This window comes from Engraulis encrasicolus, chromosome 19, assembly GCF_034702125.1.
Source record: "Engraulis encrasicolus isolate BLACKSEA-1 chromosome 19, IST_EnEncr_1.0, whole genome shotgun sequence".
In the NCBI taxonomy this organism is placed as follows: Eukaryota; Metazoa; Chordata; class Actinopteri; order Clupeiformes; family Engraulidae; genus Engraulis; species Engraulis encrasicolus.
Window position 1 is genome coordinate 47,127,270 of NC_085875.1, and position 18,859 is coordinate 47,146,128.

The 18,859-nt window shown below is 45.1% G+C and overlaps 1 protein-coding gene across 1 annotated transcript in view; it reads right to left on the bottom strand.

The window, feature by feature from the left end:
- The window catches only part of mideasb (mitotic deacetylase associated SANT domain protein b), a 31,871-nt gene extending 16,775 nt beyond the window's left edge, over positions 1-15,096 (bottom strand). The window contains exons 1-4 of the mRNA XM_063184602.1: positions 14,781-15,096; positions 10,148-12,698; positions 1,255-1,554; positions 294-732 (exon numbers count right to left, since the gene is read on the bottom strand). Coding sequence (XP_063040672.1) covers positions 294-732; positions 1,255-1,554; positions 10,148-12,193 — 2,785 coding nt within the window. The 5' untranslated portion in view covers positions 12,194-12,698; positions 14,781-15,096. The remainder of the gene's footprint in view (positions 1-293; positions 733-1,254; positions 1,555-10,147; positions 12,699-14,780) is intronic.
- Positions 15,097-18,859: the final 3,763 nt, after the last annotated feature.

The following is an 18,859-nucleotide window of genomic DNA, read 5'->3' on the forward strand; positions in this document are numbered from 1 at the left end:
AAAATTGATGTGCCTTCGTGCACAGTGACAAAGAGAGAGGGCAAATGCATTCATAGGCTTATTGCAGTTTGCAGCTTATTGCTCTCTTTATGGATATAATTCAATCATTGTGTAATTTCAAAATCAAAGTGAAACGACACACACATCGTAAACAGCGGCAACAGCTACACGAATTTGGAAAAAATCGAGCCAAAGTCCCCATTACACCTGTGTAACTCAAGGACAGAGCAAAAAAACATGTTCAAGCCAAAAACACACGTTCATAGAGAGGTAATAAGAAGACCAATGCTTACTGGATCGCAGCAGGCTGCGGGTGGCAGACTTGGGCGTGACCACCGGGGGCAGTATGTGGCTCCCTGTAGTCCCACTACCCCCACCACCACCACCACCACCACCACTACCACCACCAGCACCGGCCACCGCCACACCGCCCGCACCACCACCACTGGAGAGGAAGGTGGAGAAGTAGAGTCCGGAGCCCTCTCGCACAGGGCTGAGGATGGGCGGCGGGGTGTAGGGGGGCATGGCCTGGGCGCTGTCCGAGGGCAGCCTGACGGGCGAGCGCAGGTGGCTGTGGTACGGGGTGATGCTGGAGTAGACGGCCGGCACAATGAAGGAGCCCGGGAGCTTGGGCGGCGGGATGAAGAGCGGCTCGGGACGCGGACGCCGCTTGGACTTGGGACACGCCTTGCCATCCCCATCCTTGTCTCCGTCCTCCGCACCGCCGCCATTCTGGATGAGGACATGGAGCGAGAGCGAGAGAGAGAGAGAACAAAAGTATATTTTAGATCTCAAAAATGAACAGTGGGGGTGCCGTGTTGCAATTAGCTAATGCATCGTTCATACGTAAAAGGGCTCACTATGGCATAAAAAGCCCATGTCATAAAAAGGTACATTTCAAGTTACCACTAGTTTGTCTAAGAAAGGCACTATAAATGAATTGATGATCAGTACAAGTAAAAGTAACAAAATCAGTGACCCATCCAAATGCACTGAAGGTAAAAAAACTGCAAATTTCAAGATATGACTAGTTTGGCTGAGAAATGTAAATACAGTTTGTAGGTGGATGGGTGGATGCATGCATATCCCTTATTGAGCATATTAAAAGTGACAAAACCGCTAACATATTTCCAAATCCAACTAGCCAGAGTTGTCGGACAGGGAGCTGCGCAGTGACTGTACTGAACGGTACTGTACTATACTGTACTGTACTATACTGTACTGTACTCAGCTATACTGTATTTCCAGTCCCACCTGGCCAGAGTTGTCAGTCAGGGAGCTGCGCAGCGACCGCCGCCGCGTCACGATCACCGACGGCTTGTGTTCCATGTGCGAGTGGGGAGTGTGGCCTATCCAGCTGTGGCCAATGGCGGCGTCCGGGTCCTGCTCGGGGGAGGAGCCAGGATCCAGGGGCCGCACGGGCACCGACACGGGGATGACGAGGGGCATCAGGGATTCGTCGCGGGGACGCTTGGCCGCCACGCCCACGCCCTCCAACTCCCGCTCTCTCATCGGACAGTGACCTGACACTGGACTCCATGGCCTGTGGGGCTCCTGTAGAGCACAACGGACAAACACACAGACGAAAGAAAGAATGAATGAATGAAGGAACGAATGGATGGATGAATGAATAAACGAATGAAGCCTTTATTGTCTGGATGCAGAATTTGTTCCGCGTCCAGGGTCCATACGTTGCACAGATCAGGACAATAACAGAATTGCACAATACATGATGAAACCTAAAAAGCATACATTCAAGCAATCAAAATACTAGACTCAACCTGTCAGAGTATAAACTCTCTCTCTCTCTCTCTCTCTCTGTCTCTCTCTCACACACACACACACACACACACACACACACACACACACACACACACACACACACACACACACACACACACACACACACACACACACACACACACACACACACACACACAAACACACAACACACAAAGGGGGAAGGGAAGGAGAGAGCAAAACACAGGATTAAACGCTATGCCCTGTTACACACAGAGGAACCATCTTGGAGGAAATCCAAGTTGCTCAAGTGCACATTTCCTGCTTTCACGTCGACTTGTGCAATCAACAGAACCATACAAGCCCAAACCCACTGAACAAAAATAAAACAACCGTTTGTTTTTCACAGTGTGAGAGCTGTTGGTGAGCTGTGCTATTCCTACAATGCTTACCAAGTGTTTCACCATGCGCGCTGTATCACATATCACAGAGCGCTTTCATATGGCTGAAGGTGTGATATGCAGCCCACTAGATAAGGTGCTACCCAGGGCCATGAGATCAGCACAGCAGGTGTTGTTAGTGCTGCACATATGCTATAGACACAGATCTTAGATGTGCCTATGTATACCTCTGCTTTCTAGCCTATAACCCTCTTTTTCTTTTGTAGTTATATACATGGGTTCTAAATTTTTGCTTTCCCCTGGCTGCGCGAAATTAGCGGCGCACAATTGAACCTCTGATTGTTGGAAACAGCTGTCTGTCAAAAAATTAGCTCACGTGGTTGGCTGCCAGTGTCTTGCCCCTCCTCATAACGTTGTGTTTACAAGCACTGCGAACCCATGTATACCAAGTGGGTTGTCTGTCTGTGTGTAGGCTTGTGTAGTGTTGTGACCAAAAATTAAAAGTGAGGGGAATCTAGATGGCTGGATGAACAACAATGTTAACCTGTTAAGACACTGTGTTATAATCTTGCTGTTACCACAATGGCAACAACCAAGTTGTAGTGCATTACTAAAGGCCCAGTGTAGTGTAGTTCTATGGTAGTTAACTTTTCAATGGCTACTATAAAGTTCCACTGGTGGAACGGTGTGCATTAAAGGACTACATTATAATAACGTGAATCATTTTTGGAAAATGTTAAATGCTATACTATTTTATTCCAACTAGACACTGTATGCCTCTATGTTAAGTCCTTATTACAGTGCTATGTTTTGGCACGAGGCCATGCCAAGGCCAGGTTTTCTGTGTAAACACTATCGCCTACTGATTAGTACAGATTTTAACTGGTTGCTGAATCCCACATAAAACATAGATGAATGAAGGAAGCGAAGGACAGATGCTTCTCTGTTTATTCGCCTACGAATGTAGAGAAAATCTGAAGAGTGTCCCTTGCTTCCTCCATTCATCCAGGTTTTCTGTGTATCAACACACACAGTGCACCCCTACGAAAATCGCAACCATGGTTTTCATGGGCTTTTTTTTAGCATGTTTCGGCACTGTTAGTTTTCTACAATGGTTCAATCGTGGTATAGCTATGGCTTTACTCTGAAAACTACTGATTTATAATTATTCATTAAATTTCACTTAGCTGACGCTTTTTTTATCCAACACACATATTGGTGACAGTCCTTGGAGCAATCTGGGGTTAGGTGCCTCGCTCAATAGGCGGCGGGCCAGAAATCCTATCTTGCAAGTTCGTCGGAGTGATCAGGTGGCAACTTGGTTTTTGCTCATATATATCCATCAGAGTGCATAAATCAATATTCTAAGTGTTGCCATCGTCAAAAGTTGCACATTCATATAAAAAACAAAGGTTGAAATAGCGATTTTTGGTAATGTAGGAATGTAATTAAAATGTACCTCTTCAACAAGAAAAGTGTCACCAAATAAATTTGAAGTGATCAACAAGAGCAAAACTTCACATATAAGTGTGTATTATGCCTATCAATATTTCTTTATGGGTGTAATGGCAGTCAGGCATAGCGCCACCATGTGGTAGGTAATTGAACTGCTTGAAATGCACTGCAGCTACTGTTTATTCCACATAGGAAAATGTGGTGAAGTTGATGTGTAGATTCTATTAAACATGGCCTATGAGTGAAATGGCAGTCAAGCATAGCGCCACCATTTGGTAGGCGATTGAACTGCTTGAAATGCACTGCAGCTCCTGTTAATTCCATATAGGAAAAAGTGGTGAAGTTGATGTGTAGATTCTATTACACATGGCCTACTTTGCGAATGGTTTGTTGATGTCTTGTAAAATAAGGAAATTGTGTGGTGACAAACGTACCACAGGTAAACCGTTAATTGTTAATTCAACATTCATTGCCCGACATGAATGATAATTAGCAGATCATGGCTGATTGTAATTATGAACACAAAACACATAATCACAACTTAGTTACTGTCTTTTGCCTTTGCATGACTCTTTCACTCAAGACTGATAGACACAAGGTATAATACAGTAGGCCTAATTGCCAATTATGGGCCAAAGGTTTTCACAAAATTGAAAAAGACAAAATTCTCAATATTTTAAGTAAGACTCTATTATTAGTTGTATAGTATTATTATGATTTATAATTATATAAAAATATAAATCCAAGGTGGTCACAATTTTTCAACATGGCCACCCTCTCCACTTGTAAAAAAGGCCTGGAATAGTTCACTTAATGATGCAAGCATGCAATTTGGCACAAAATGTTAATCAGAATCCACTCTTTGAAAAAAGGGTGCTGGCCTCAGGGAATTCCAAGATGGCAACCTTCCACCAATGACTCCTTAGCCTATATTAACTGATTTGCAGCACAATTATTTTAAGACAAAAAATCTGATCACTATCCTATCATACAGTCTGACCAAAAAGATCTGCTATTTTTGCACGATGGCATTTTTAAAGCAAAACGACATAAATATTAGAAGTGTAGTCCTATAACAAAATCTTAAAAAGAACTGTGTAAGGCTGGACAGTGGACAAATAAGACATGTAGCAATTTTGCAACCGTCTGAGCCATTCTCTACTCTCTGTAATGGGAGACCCACTTACCCAGAACACTTTCAATTAGTTTCCTATCACCAGTTAGCTGGATTTTCTAACTAGTCTTGGCCTTATCAGCAGATATATTCCAAAAAACTTTGAACAGCCTCATTTCCCATCCTCCGACAAGTCAAGTGGAGTGTACTGACTACTCATTGGTGCTTTGATGCATTGGTGGCTTTTAAATTCCACTGAGGAAATTGGCAAAGGTGTTGTTATCCAAATTGACAAGTTGGGGGAACCCACAGCTATTTTCTTGTTAACTACACAGCATTTACAGTCCTTCCATTTGGGACAACTTGTACAGTAGGTAAGGACATTGGAATGTTTGGCATGATGCTGTGCTGGAAACATGAGACCCTACATCTCAGATAGAACTGATTGTGTTTGATATCTTTGACCAAGTCAACTTTGATGATGTTGGGATTTTCCTGAGTAAGTTGGGAGCTGTATATCTTTTGCCATCTGCATCAGACTTGGTACAACCAAAACTCTCTCTGAATGAGATAGGACTACATGGTCCTAGGAGGAAGCCAATAGCCACATCTTTTCCCATGCTAAATTATGGTAAGGCAGATCGCCGAACCACGTCTGTGTAATAATAAAAGAAAGTTAATGCATGGAGTGACCTTTTCTTACTTTTCCCTGCCAAATTATACCAATGGCAATTTTCTCCACTCAAGTCTAGATGTGCAACATTTAAGGCTGATGTGTGGCCAAACCCAGAGCCTTCAATTCATTGTCATCCACAAACTTTACAACACAATTGCACAAGAGAAGGCCTAATACATGCTGTTCTGCCATGCTTTTACATGATGTGACATGGTCACAGCCTTCAAAACCAATGATAAAAGAAAGTAGTGGAATGAGAGATCCAGCACTGCAGATTGTATGAGTGATGCGAGCCATTAACTATTTTGCAGAAAGGCCATGTGAAGACATCCCTCCAACAGCAGCAGCACTGATACAACACACTACATAATATGCAACAAATCAAGCAGAGTGCCTGTGGGTTTTGACGCATATGCCAACCAGAACTCAAAGAAATTAAATCCAACTGACGGGAGAAGATTGGCAAAGAATGAACAGGGCAGCCATTGCAAAGAGTAGTAAAAGTTTGTTAAGTGCGGCAGGTGCACATGCCTCAGGCTTGGTCTTATATGCATTGTCTAGTGAAGTTGCACATGTGAAGTACAGTTCTGCTTAATCCTTTTACTTCAGTCCTGTCAAGATTTTGACATTATATTGTGCAGTTTTAGTATTTGTGACTGATGTTTTTGAATAAGAAATTACATATCCTTTTCAGACTGTATCATGTATACAGTATTGTTCTTCTGTAATTTGTTGATTTCATTGAAGTAATTGCATATATGTTAGTTAGCATTAGTAATTGTTGGTGGAGGGGATAGCATCTCGAAACGTGTGAACAATGTTGTTGTTTCAAAGAGTATATTCTAATGAACAAGGGTGCGAAATTGCATGCCAAAATTTCATTATGTGAACAGTTCTTGGTCTTCTGAGGCGGGTGGCCATCTTGAAAAATGGTGGCCACTTAGGATTCTTTTGGTGGCCATCACACTTTTTAAAAGGGTGTATTCTATAGAACATTTGTGCCAAATTGAATGTTTGCATCACAAGGGCACTTCAGCCATGGATGGAAGTGTAGGGAGAGGTAAGGGTGGGATTCGAACCTGCAACTCTGTGATCTTCAGTCCAACTCCCTAACCATTACAACACGGCCAGACACCATCCTCATCCTCATGCCCCAGATAACATGATGAAGAGCTCCTGATAAGAAGCACCACATCCAGAGTAGACCAAATGCATAATGAGCTGAAAATCACATTTTAGAAACTAGCCTTCTCCTCAGGCCAATTGTGCGACTGTGCGTATGTGTGCGTGTGCGTGTGTGTGTGTGTGTGTATGTGTGTGTGTATGTGTGTGTGCGTGTGTGTGCGCGCGCGAGTGAGAGAGAGAGAGAGAGAGAGAGAGAGAGAGAGAGAGAGAGAGAGAGAGAGAGAGAGAGAGAGAGAGAGAGTGTGGGTGACTGAGAGAGAGAAAGAGAGTGTGAGTGAGAGAAAGACAAAGAGAGTGTGAGTGAGAGAAAGACAAAGAGAGTGAGTGAGTGTGTGTGTGTGTGTGTGTGTGTGTGTGTGTGTGTGTGTGTGTGTGTGTGCTCTCTTACTGCAACACATAATAAATAAACACCAAAACAGGCCATGTGATCAACCACAAAGGAAGAGGGCTGCTGAGGCAACACAGCAACAGACCTGTCAAACACACACACACACACACACACACACACACACACACACACGCACACACACACACACACACACACACACACACACACACACACACACACACACACACACACACACACACACACACACACACACACACACACGCACGCACGCACGCACGCACGCACACACACGCACACGCACACACAATTGCGAAGATCAAATGAAAGCATTACCCTTCTCATACCCATGATTGCACGGATTTGCTCAAGGGGAATTTTCTGACAAGAAGCAATCACAAGAAGGATCAAACAAAACAAAGATGCAATGTTTAACAGAACTGCAGATATACAAAGATGTCTTCAATAGCCCAGGACGCACCGGATGAAAGGAGATGATTTATATGGTTGCTGGTCAATGCTTTTAAAACACACCCACAGCTTAAAGCTGAGACAGTTGGCTGGGTTATTTCAGAGATGTGTGTATCAAATGTGTAATATTAATCAGAACTGCACACATGCTTCACACAGTCTTCAACAGCACAGAACTCACAATATAAAAAGTATATGGTTGATGCAGTCTGAGTGTAAAAGCTGAAACAGCTGATTGGGTTGTTAATTCATGACGTTATAGCACCAAAGGTCCAATAAACTTATTACACAGAACCCCACTGTTCGACTGCAATGAAGCCGTGGCATACAAAGTATAGGCTATGATATATATACTGCCTGGTAAATGCCTCAGGGTGACACCAGAGCTTAAAGCTGAAACGGTTGACTGAATTTTAATTAGTGATTTTTACGCCTCCCTCATTGTTTTGACACCAGTGCAAGTGGCGAGACAGATGAAAGGCTGACGTGTTTTATTATGCAGTCGAGTCAATCGACCAGGTCACGACCCCTGCCACACACAAGCAGACTTCCTGGTAATAATAATAATAATGGCAGAATGGTATAATTAATAATCAAATAGACTCATAATGTGCCCTGTTCTGCTAGTGGAACAGTTTATTATTCACTGGGGAAAATGTTACTACTACTACAACATTAAACACACAGTCTTCAACAATACATTACGACTTGGTCATTACCGTTCTGGTAACAACAGACTTTTAACAGTGGGTCTTACCGCAATATCCATTTTATGCTCAAAACCACTTCATAAAAATAATGCATTATTACATCAGAAGAAGAGGCCATTTTGAAACACTGGCAAAACAAAGCCCTTCATTAACCAGCAGCAGCAGCAACTCAATGAGCACCTTGCACTGTTTTTTGCCGCTTAAGGCTGCACGGCTGTGTCCCAGGTTAGCTGCCACTGTCTACTACGCCCTAATTACACGACACCCAGTCAGCTGTCTCTTGTCACCACCAACTGTGGCGAGGTGACAGTTAGCTGTTGTTGTTGCAGACAGAGAGCAATGACAGGCAGCCCAGTTATTAGAGGAGCTCCCATTGCAGGAGGAGAGAGAGAGAGAGAGAGAGAGAGAGAGAGAGAGAGAGAGAGAGAGAGAGAGAGAGAGAGAGAGAGAGAGAGAGAGAGACAGGCAGAACAGCAGAGAGAGAGAGAGAGAGAGAGAGAGAGAGAGAGAGAGAGAGAGAGAGAGAGAGAGAGAGAAAGAAAGAGAGAGAGAAAGAAAGAGAGAGAGAGTCAGTGGGGCAACACAATAAACCAGTTTCACCAGGGCTCTCCCTGCTCTCTCTCCCTCTTCTCTACATTGTGCTGGCTGGGGGAACATGCGGGTCAGGCGAATGCCTTTGTTTACCACAGCTCATATGACTACAGCCATCCAGCCGCAGCCGCTGCAGCCAACAGCCTTGGGTCTGTTGTGCAACGTCACTCCACGCCAACCCCCCCCCCTGCCTCGGTCCTCCTGCATGCCTGAAACTTGACCAACCAGTGCAGAAGTGACACCTTGAAAAGCCCCCTCACGGCACCCCCTCGCTCACTCTCTCTGCTAGGTCAGCCAACCATACATGAACTACTATAGGCAGAACACACCAGCAACAAAACAAAATCTGGACCGTGTCGTCTCTTCTCCCTCTCAAGAATAATAATGAACATTTTGTTTACCTCTCACAAATGTCGATATCACTACACAGGAATGCAGAGCATAATGGTCACATAGGCTTCATAATGCTAATGGTCTTCTTCAGTGTTAGCCAGTGTGATAAGCATGACTAGCCTATACATGTTGAATGTTTACATAAGCAATGCTGACTCAGCGAGATGCACTGAGAGAGAGGACAGACACAACGTCTGGGCCTTTGTTGACACTAAGCCATTGTTGCAGTTAGCAAGTAAATAAAGACGGGAAACCTGTAAATTATGAATATACCACAAAATACTGAAGATAATACAGAAAGGAAGTTCTTCTGGTGCAATGGGACAAATGAAGGGGGGCCACACCTTTGTCTACACTCCTTTGCTCTGCTATCATGTTGTTAATTATATGCCACAATGTGTATATCATTGTGTGTTATAGCTTTAGGTTTTGTTTTTATGCCTATAACATGTGTTTAAATAAGGTCATGTCATATCTATGAGATATTTAGGGTGAACTGTCGGCCAAAGGAGCACTGTAAGTTAACCCACTAAGACCAGGAGCAACGCCAATAAAACATGGCCACTGTTATTAGTTAACTGTTATCAGAATGGCAATAACCAAGTCGTAAAGTATTACTAAAGGCCCTGTGCACTGTCAGTGGTGTAGTGAAAGCCCCTCTGGAAACTCCAACTCCCATTGTCATTGTGACACAGCACTCCACAGCACAGAAGTGAACACTGCACACTGCACACAACGAAATTGCATTTATGCCTCACCCGTGCAAGGGGGCAGCCCTCAATGGCGCCCCAAGGGAGCAGTGGGCCGGGACGGTACCATGCTCAGGGTACCTCAGTCATGGAGGAGGATGGGGGAGAGCGCTGGTTGATAATTCCCTCCACCAACCTGGTGGGTCGGGAGTCGAACCGGCAACCTTTGGGCTACTAGTCTGACGCCCTAACCGCTTTCCGTGGTACTATGGTAGTAAAGGTTTTTAAGTGACTAATGCAGCTTTCCACGATAAGCTCAGTTTAACAGGTGGTGCATTATCAGACAGAGGCAAAGCAAAAAAAACGGGTCCCTTACCTTGACAATCTGAGGCGGCAAGCACTCCATCTCGGAGGCCTTCTGGGCCAGCGTCTCCAGGTTCACCTCCTGGGAGACTCTCCTCTTCCTCCGCGTGCTCTGGATAACCCCCGTCGGTGCAGCCTTCAGCTCCCCAACCCCCTCACCCACCAGCAGCACCCCCCTCAACGACCCCTCCGACGACGGCGCTCCCTTCTGGAGATCTTGGGCGCCCTGAGGTCCCCCCTGTGCCTCCACTACTACAGGCATGAGGAATGGGTTGTCCTTGCCCAGAGCCCCTTCACCTTCCCTAGGCACAGGGAGCTGAGACCTGTGGGGAGCCTGCGGAGATTCGTCATCATCATCATCGTCTTCATCATCACCAGGTGTCACGCTTATGGGGGGTGATGGCTGAGGGTTGCGGGGATACTGGATGTCCTGGGCGGGCTTGTCTGACAGCAGATGGGAACGGGAGTGGCTCATCAGCTGGGTCGGCTGCTGGTCTGGGTGCGACGGCAGCAGGTTGTGGGTCTGACCACCGCTGAGGTGGTACTCCAGGATGTGTTGACTGCGCTGCTGAATTTGGGAGTTGCTTTTCTGTTGGGGAAGAGGAGGTTGCTGGGGCTGTGGTTGGGACTGGGGTTGATGTGTTTGCTGTGATGACTGTTGTAATGTCTGTGACTGCAGTGCTTGATGTGAATGTATATGCTGCATGGACTGCTGCTGTTGTTGTGGCTGATGATGTTGTTGTTGTTGTTGTATGTGAGAGGTGTGCTCCAAATGGGGCTGCAGCTCCCGCATTAGCTCTGAGTGCTGTATGTGTTGTTGTTGTTGTTGTTGTGTCTGCTTCTCTGTGTGTTGTGACTGATGGACTATGTGTTGTGTCTGCTGTGTCTGGGGCTGGTGCGTCTGCTGGGTCACAGGTTGCTGATTAATTAATTGTTGCTGTTGGTATTGATGTTGCATTTGCTGCTGCTGCTGCAAGATCAGCTGCTGCTGTTGTTGCTGCTGTCTCTGTGCATGCTGCTGGTCCTGCGTTTGCGAGGACTGCAGCTGCTGCTGTTGCTGCTGCGAGTTTGTTTGCATGCTGTAGCTCAGATTCGGCAACGTCCTGCCACCAGCGCCTTGCTGCTGGAACACCTGGTAGTAGCCAGCCGGCAGGTGCTGTTTGGGCTGGCCGAAGGCCACCTGGAAGGGTTGCAGCACAGACGTGCCACCAGCACCAACAGGACCAGCATTAGGACCAGCACCAGCGCCCGCACCGGTGGGGTTGGACCCTGGGCCCTGCTGCTGTTGAGTGTTCAGGCCCGCGGGCTTATGGCTCGGCTGAAAGGGAGGCTGCGGCTGTGGCTGCTGTTGTGGCTGCTGCTGCTGTTCCCAGTCCATGGCATGTCCTCTGGCAGAGTCCCTATAGGGATCTATAGAGGAGCTGGCCACCTGTTGTTGCTGCTGCTGCTGCTGTTGGTGATGCTGCTGCAGGGGCTTATCGCCTGGCGGTTGCTGCTGCTGCTGTTGCTGTTGCTGTTGCGTCTGCGTGTCCTCAGCAGGGACCTGCTTGGGGAAAGCATTCTGGGACGCCAAGTTCGGGGCAAAGTTCTGTGTCCATGTTGTCATGGTGACGCCTTGCGACCAACCTCCAACACCCCCGCCGGCGCCACCGCCACCACCAGTGGTTGAGTTCCTCTGCTGAGGCAGCTGGGGCGGGTTCTGCAGTGCCCACTTCATAGGCACCATCTGCTGGTAGTGCCCATGGCTCTGCTCGCCCTTCTCCGGGCTAAAGATGACCGAGTTGAGGAACATACGCTGCTGGCCCTCCGAGGCCGTGTTCGCCGCCCCTCCTCCTCCTCCTCCTCCTCCTCCTCCCGGAGGGTTGCTCGGGTGCCCAGCGCCTGGTGGGGGATCCACGGCTAGGCCACCTCCCAGGCCGTAGTAGGGCCCCTCGGACGCATTGTGAGAAGAAGCCTCCTTCATGGTTTCTCCTCCTCCCTGGTCCTTGAAGAAAGAAATGCGCTTGCCGGTTCTCTTATTGCTGGGCTTCTGTTGTAGGGGTAAACTCATGGCGTGCATGAAGGGCCGGGTCTGGGGAAGGGGTGGTGGTTACGTTTGGGGATGTGGGGGTTTCATGACTACCCCCCGCGCGCCCCCCTCTGGTCTCACCACACGCAGCACTCGAGTCACGAAAAAAAAATGTAATTCCTTGTTTGCTCAACACGGTATCCAGAACAAGAAGGGTGATCAACTCAACGATGTTCCACGATGTGCCACAAACTTTTCAGGTCAAATTCCAAGTGCTCAGTGCAGGAATCACACAAAATCAGTTCTTCACATCAACCAAGATCCAATAAATTAAAAAAATAATAATCCCAGTAATAAATAAATTATAAATAAATATGTATAATGTAAACAGCGTCTTAAATTATTGAAATAAATAAAAATCACGGGGAGTGGAATCCTCTCCAGTTGTTGGTTCACCTCTTCTCATCATAGCCACCTCGTTGGCTACCTCTCCACCACATTATTGGCTCGGGGCATCTAGAAAGGGACTGGCCTCCTTCATTCATGGGTCCCGGCTCTGAAAAGAAAACAGAGGAGGTCATTATTTAGGTAGAGCAATGGCCCCGGGGGTGCTGCCTATTGTGTATGCTCAGTGGGGGGGTTGGCCCCAACCCCTCGTGGTGAATGTACATGGGACTGGGTGGGAATGCCACAACTGGGGCGTGGATGACATGACAGTAATACAACAGTGGCTCAATCACTATCACTATCATCTATGAGCAATTTAAGCACTTCAAGAAGGGAAGAGACAGTGTGCACCATGTGGCTGTGTTTTAGTGTAGCTGACTTGTGACTGGACGACAAAAAGGAATCCTCTCACTCTACAGTGTCACGGGACTTCTTATAATATATTTCTATTGTGATTATTTTAATATTCATGTCCTTCATTCAAATATGCATTTAAGACCAGAAACTATTGAAACACCCACATAGCATAGCCGGTCTGTAGACCTGATATGTATGCAGACTCCTCTGCACAACTGTGGTCTACAGATTTGTCACCATTCTCAAAATTGTCATAAATCACTACACAAAGTAAAATGTATATAAAAATAACCACTGCGTGTGTACTACTAGACCATGTGGTGTTACCCATGTGAAGGAGGTTCAAGAGATCCAAATGAAAACACAATTTCATATGTGCAGGTGTTTTATAACGGGTTAATGACACGTAATGGACTTTTTTCAGTATGACAGACAAATATTCTATTTCCCATATCTGCATCTGCAGTTTAAAAAGACTGTTTTCATAATCTATTCTCCTCCGTTGTCCATTTAAATGCGTGGCCAAGAGGTCTAACCTGTGCATTCATAAGACCTACTTCTCACTGAACAGCTACTGCCAGCTTTGCAAGGAATAGAACTGTCAAAAACGGAAGGCAGCCACCTTATGCTGTGGCGGCCGAGCCAACATGAGCTGGTCCTCGCCAAAATAAACTAACTCACGTGTGTCATTTGTTTATAATGACAGACGTTTTTTTATATTTTAGTGACCCTGCCACCCCTCCCTCTAGAACAGTCACGTACAACCTCTTCTTCGACATCGCCAAACTACCGTGAGCAGGTTATCCAAAGTACAGTTGCAGCGCGCCTCTCATTCACCCAGTTCAACTTGTAGGCTGCACGCGCACCTCAAAATAGCCCAGCAGCAGCTGCCCTGATCGTGTTCAGAGGTGACTGTAGCTGCTGTCCACCAGCTGAGAGCAGGGTAAGTTACACGTCCACCTATCCACGTAAGAGTGCGATGTTGCACGCACTCCTCTACATATCTGTTCTCAATTAAAAAGTAAGGCAGTACACGGTGAAACGACTATACGCATGCCTCATGTCTCCACAGGACAACCATGTTATTGGAGCAAGACACACAATGCCCTAGTTACACAAGACCCACTTTTAGCTCCGCCAACGAGGTAAACGCGTTTAATAGGCTTGCAACGTCAAGCACAACGGCATAATCCCGCACTATTCTCAATTTAAACACAAACTAGCATATCGATTGCACATGATGTGAGGCGCCCTGTACCCGTGTCTGTGATACTGGGGCATCCCCTCCCTCCCTTCCTCCTCCCCTCTCCATACATCGAGAAAAAAACACTGCGTACTACACGCCAGCCCTCGCTGACCCAACCACCCCCCAGCAAGCTCAGCGCTATTTGCGAGAAGTCCTTTGTTGCAGAAAAAGGATTATCGAGTCACTAATGCCATGGTACACTGCAACAAAATGAGGCAACAATGCACCCCAAACGACCAACCAAAGGTTAGGGGACAGAATGAAAAGTGGTGGAGGGGGGGACAATACATTGAAGCCTCCGCGCTTGCTCATATGTAGCCTATAGTTAACATGATCCGCGTCCGCCAGGTTATTGTCGGGCTGTTTTTAATAGAACCCTTTGAGTACACCGTTTTATGGAGAACCATATTATTTCCCCTTCTAATTTGTAACTATTGTGTAACATTTAAGACATGTTGCTCACAAATTAGATACAATGTTGCGCCACTGAACTTGAGGGGTTTATGCAGTTCAGTGGGACAGCGTTGGTAAACAAGCCATTGACTCCATGTATGGCTAGATGTAGGCTATAGTTGAAAAAAAACCTACCTTGTTGGTTGTTTATCTTTCTCTTCCTAATTCCACAGTTCATGCACCCGCCATCCAGCAGTGAGGTGATGACTGCATGCAACTCCTGTGTTGAGTCATGCAACGCTGATCTCACACTCAGATTACTCGAGTGAAATTGTATACGAGGCGTCTAAAGAATGACTGCTTTCTAGCACACCCCAGTCAATTGACCAGCAAAGAGCAACATCCTCGTGCAAATTGGGTAGATTCGGAATTGCACACCATTGCGTTATGTGCCTTCTCAAAATGTGCGGTAACGTGGTTGCCTGGCCGTGGCGCTATGACTCTCACACAGTCAAATCCCTTGAACAACAAAATTCTCTCTCAACACTAGTCATGTGACCGAGTTCAGCGCGCTCGCCACACCTACTTCCACTACCATATATAGCTTTCCTCCCCTCGTCGGGGAGTCGCGAGCTCCAGATGAGGCGCCCTGTATGCGGGAAATTTCGTCACGAGAAGAGTCATCTCGGATGGTTTCAGACTAGTCATACCATTGATTATATTTCCTTTAAGGTGACCGTCGAGTGCAGGATGATTTTTTTCTTTTTTTCTCCACTTTTGGCACTTTCTGCCATCTTCACAACATTGTAGGGCTGTCCAAACGATTCAGATAACAGTGCCTGACAAGAGGTTGTACCTTAGGCCAGGGGTTCCCAAATTTAACCATGGCTAGGCCCCCCATATCCAACCAAGGCCTCTCTGGGTTGTGTGTATATTTGTTTTCTGTGCATCCCCTTTCACAATCATAGAAGCGTGATTCCAAGAGATTGTCTGTGTGTCAGTGCCCCATTGGGATATATAAAATAATTATAACAGTAGTAATAGTCAGATGTGCAATATATTATTATAGTACAGTTCTTATTTAATGGGAATATTGGTTATCTTGTAATTGCTGTGTATTAATTTGTAAAGTATCACAATAAAATTGCATTTATGCCTCACCTGTGCAAGGGGGCAGCCCACAATGGTGGCCCAAGGGAGCTGTGAGGCGGTACGGTACCATGCTCAGGGTACTTCATTCATGGAGGAGGATGAGGGAGAGAGCACTGGTTTACTTGTTGTCTCTGCGTTTTGCATTACATACAGCATAATTATCAACTACAGGTGTATTTTGCCACTGTGACAGCCTGTAACTTGTGAACCGCATTCTAGCTGGCGCACAATATGTTGATTTATTTTGGTTAAGCCCATCTCATATCATAAGTCTATTATAGGGTTTTCACACCTGGTCCCCTTTAAGTGAACCAAACTCAGTCCTCTTTCAATGGACCAAAAAGCAAACCGTCAACAAAAGGATTCAGTTCTGTTTTTGTTCATATTGTGAGTGTATTACAAAAAGAACTGTCTGATCTTTTTGGTAATGGTAAGTGATTACACCTAGTCACAAGTGTAACTTGTCAGAACTCATACGCAAACCGAACTGAGACCACGCCAACCAAGGTCTCAGTAGGGTTCGCTTCCGAGGGGTCTGGGTAAGCTTTGGAGCGTTCATATATGCGGCAAAAATGCTGAGTCACTACTCTGAGTTCGCTTACGTGGCTGAAAGGGACCAGGTGTGAAAACGCTATTAGAAAATTTTCATCTTGTTTGTAGCGGAGAGAGATTTTTTTTTTTACCTTGCTGGTCAGCTGAAATGGAAGGAAATGGTACAAGTAATTGGCACTATTTCTGGTGTCGTTTGCCTCTTTGCATTATTGAAGGCCTGTGACATAATTATAAACTTGTATGATGTAGCCTTTTTGTGCGGATGGGCCCGCCGGCGGATCTGTTCACTTATTGCTGAAAAGACTACATCATAACACTAAACCGATTAGCGCAGAGCCTATGTTATGACCTTCCTGTCACCAAAATTGTAATGGCTATGTCTTAATATGTAATAAGCCTCTCAGTAATGTCATATTAATGTTGTTGTGTTGAGTATTTTACAGCAAATAGTGAATAGGCCAGTCGGCAACCCCATCTGCAGTAAGATGCTACATAACAGATTTAGACTTGGTCATTAAAATGTTGATGGCAATAAGGTTATTACAGGCTCTGCACAAAGGGGATAAAGGCCCATTACTTATCAGTAGAGGTTATCAACTCAGCTGTTCTTGATGTGAGAAAAATAGCCTATGCTGCAACCAGCCACAATAATTAAGTTCACGCTGCAACTCTGTTAGCATGGTGTTTGTATTTGTATTGCTTACAAATCACATTATAAAGTTGTGTGATACAGCCCATGTTATGTTATTGTTTATGCTGGCTTGCACAAGCACTGATGAATGCATGTTCACATTTCAGACATTTTCGCGGCCTTGTGTTGACAGGGACAGCTTAGGTTGTGGATGTCTCTGCACGTGAATTGTATTCAATCTGCTGATACAGTGATGCACAAGTTTGTTGCTGTGTAAACATGACCTAAGAAGCCTTTGCTCTTGGACAAAAAGATCACGAAAGGACAACATGGATACCTCACAACATCATGTTGAACAATAGTGGGCTTTCAGACCAAAACTTTGTTTTAAGTATAGCTTGTATCCCAAATTAAAATATGTTGATGCAACTGAATGAAGACACACAGTATACTGCAGCTTTGTGGCCTTGTCAGCCAAGGAATAGTCGTCTGTGACAAAGCAAGCCGACTACTGTAGCTGACAGACAGAACATCTATGGCGCCCCACTGAGGGCAACTAGCATTACTACATCACATTATGGCCATGCTCAACTGCTGGTGGTAAGAACAACAATGCAGGGTCAAGATCTTCCTCTGTAGGTTTTAGTGGCTGCTTACAAACTGTCTATTACCGCCATCTATCGGGCTGAGGCGTGATTCCAAGAGATTGCAAGCGTAGATTCAGAATAATATTAAAATGACTATTAAATATTAGGTATGTGGTAAAAACCTAGGCTAAATGTTGCTGACTGACTGTGTTTATTCAAATGGAGTTGAGCTGTCACAGTGGGTGAGTACGAGGTCAACCTAACAATCGTTTTTGTTTCTGTTTTATTCTGAGTAAGGGTTCCCTTCTGTGTAGTATCTAAGGTGCTTATATCCCCATCAACGCATCAGCACCTCGGACTCTTCACTTTTAGAACTACTTTTAAGTAATTTGCTTGGTTTAGGCTACAGAATGATAGGCCTTTAACAGTGAAATTACAATAGCCAAGCATGTTGTAACTAACCAGCACCTCAATTCTTGCGAATTCAGGAAATCCTCAAAGATAATACAGCAGATAGGCTGGTAGTTTAGATAATTCATGCGAATGCAGATTCATATCTAGATAGTCACTAGGCTATAAAAATATTTTTCGAAGACGTTTGATACAGATGGGACCACTCACTGGCAATCCATTTGGCTAACAATTAAATTGTTGGTTCTGCATGGATCAGTTGAAATGGAGGTTGACAATTGGAATAGAGTGTTAGAAATGTAGCTCACATCCAGAAAAGCAGCATTGGGAAGGATACTTTAAAAGCTATGCTAAACATTTTAACATGGTAATTTGGAAGTGTAATAGATTACATTTTTTTATTAACCTTATCAAAACTGTCTATACTTTGATTTTCCATGCACCATTGACAACTCAATGTTTATCTCCGATCATGAAACTAAAAACCCAACTGGTTCTATCTGCATAGTTTCCAACTGATTTGTCACAAATTTGCTGGGCTTGACTTAGAGGGCTTTGTTGAATGCAGGGAACCAGATAGATAACTTAAAAACAGGGCAAAGTTCTCACTTTAAATGGTATGAAACTAACATGTGTAGAGAGTTACTTGTGCACAATCCCTGGTACTGAACAAAAAGATTACGTATTTTTTGAAAAAAGGTTCGCACACTCCTTTGGATTTTTTGTTCTTTAAGTTATTTTTTCTTCTTTTTATGAAAAGAAGAAAAAATAACTTAAAGAAGAAAAAATCCAAAGGAGTGTGCGAACCTTTTTTCAAAAAATATGAAACTAACATGCCATCATGTTGTATCAACAGCAGATGACTAAAAAGCATTTGTGGCTAAAAGTAGTTATGATGTTGGCCACCAGATAGCAGCATTTTCATGTTATGTAAAAAAGAA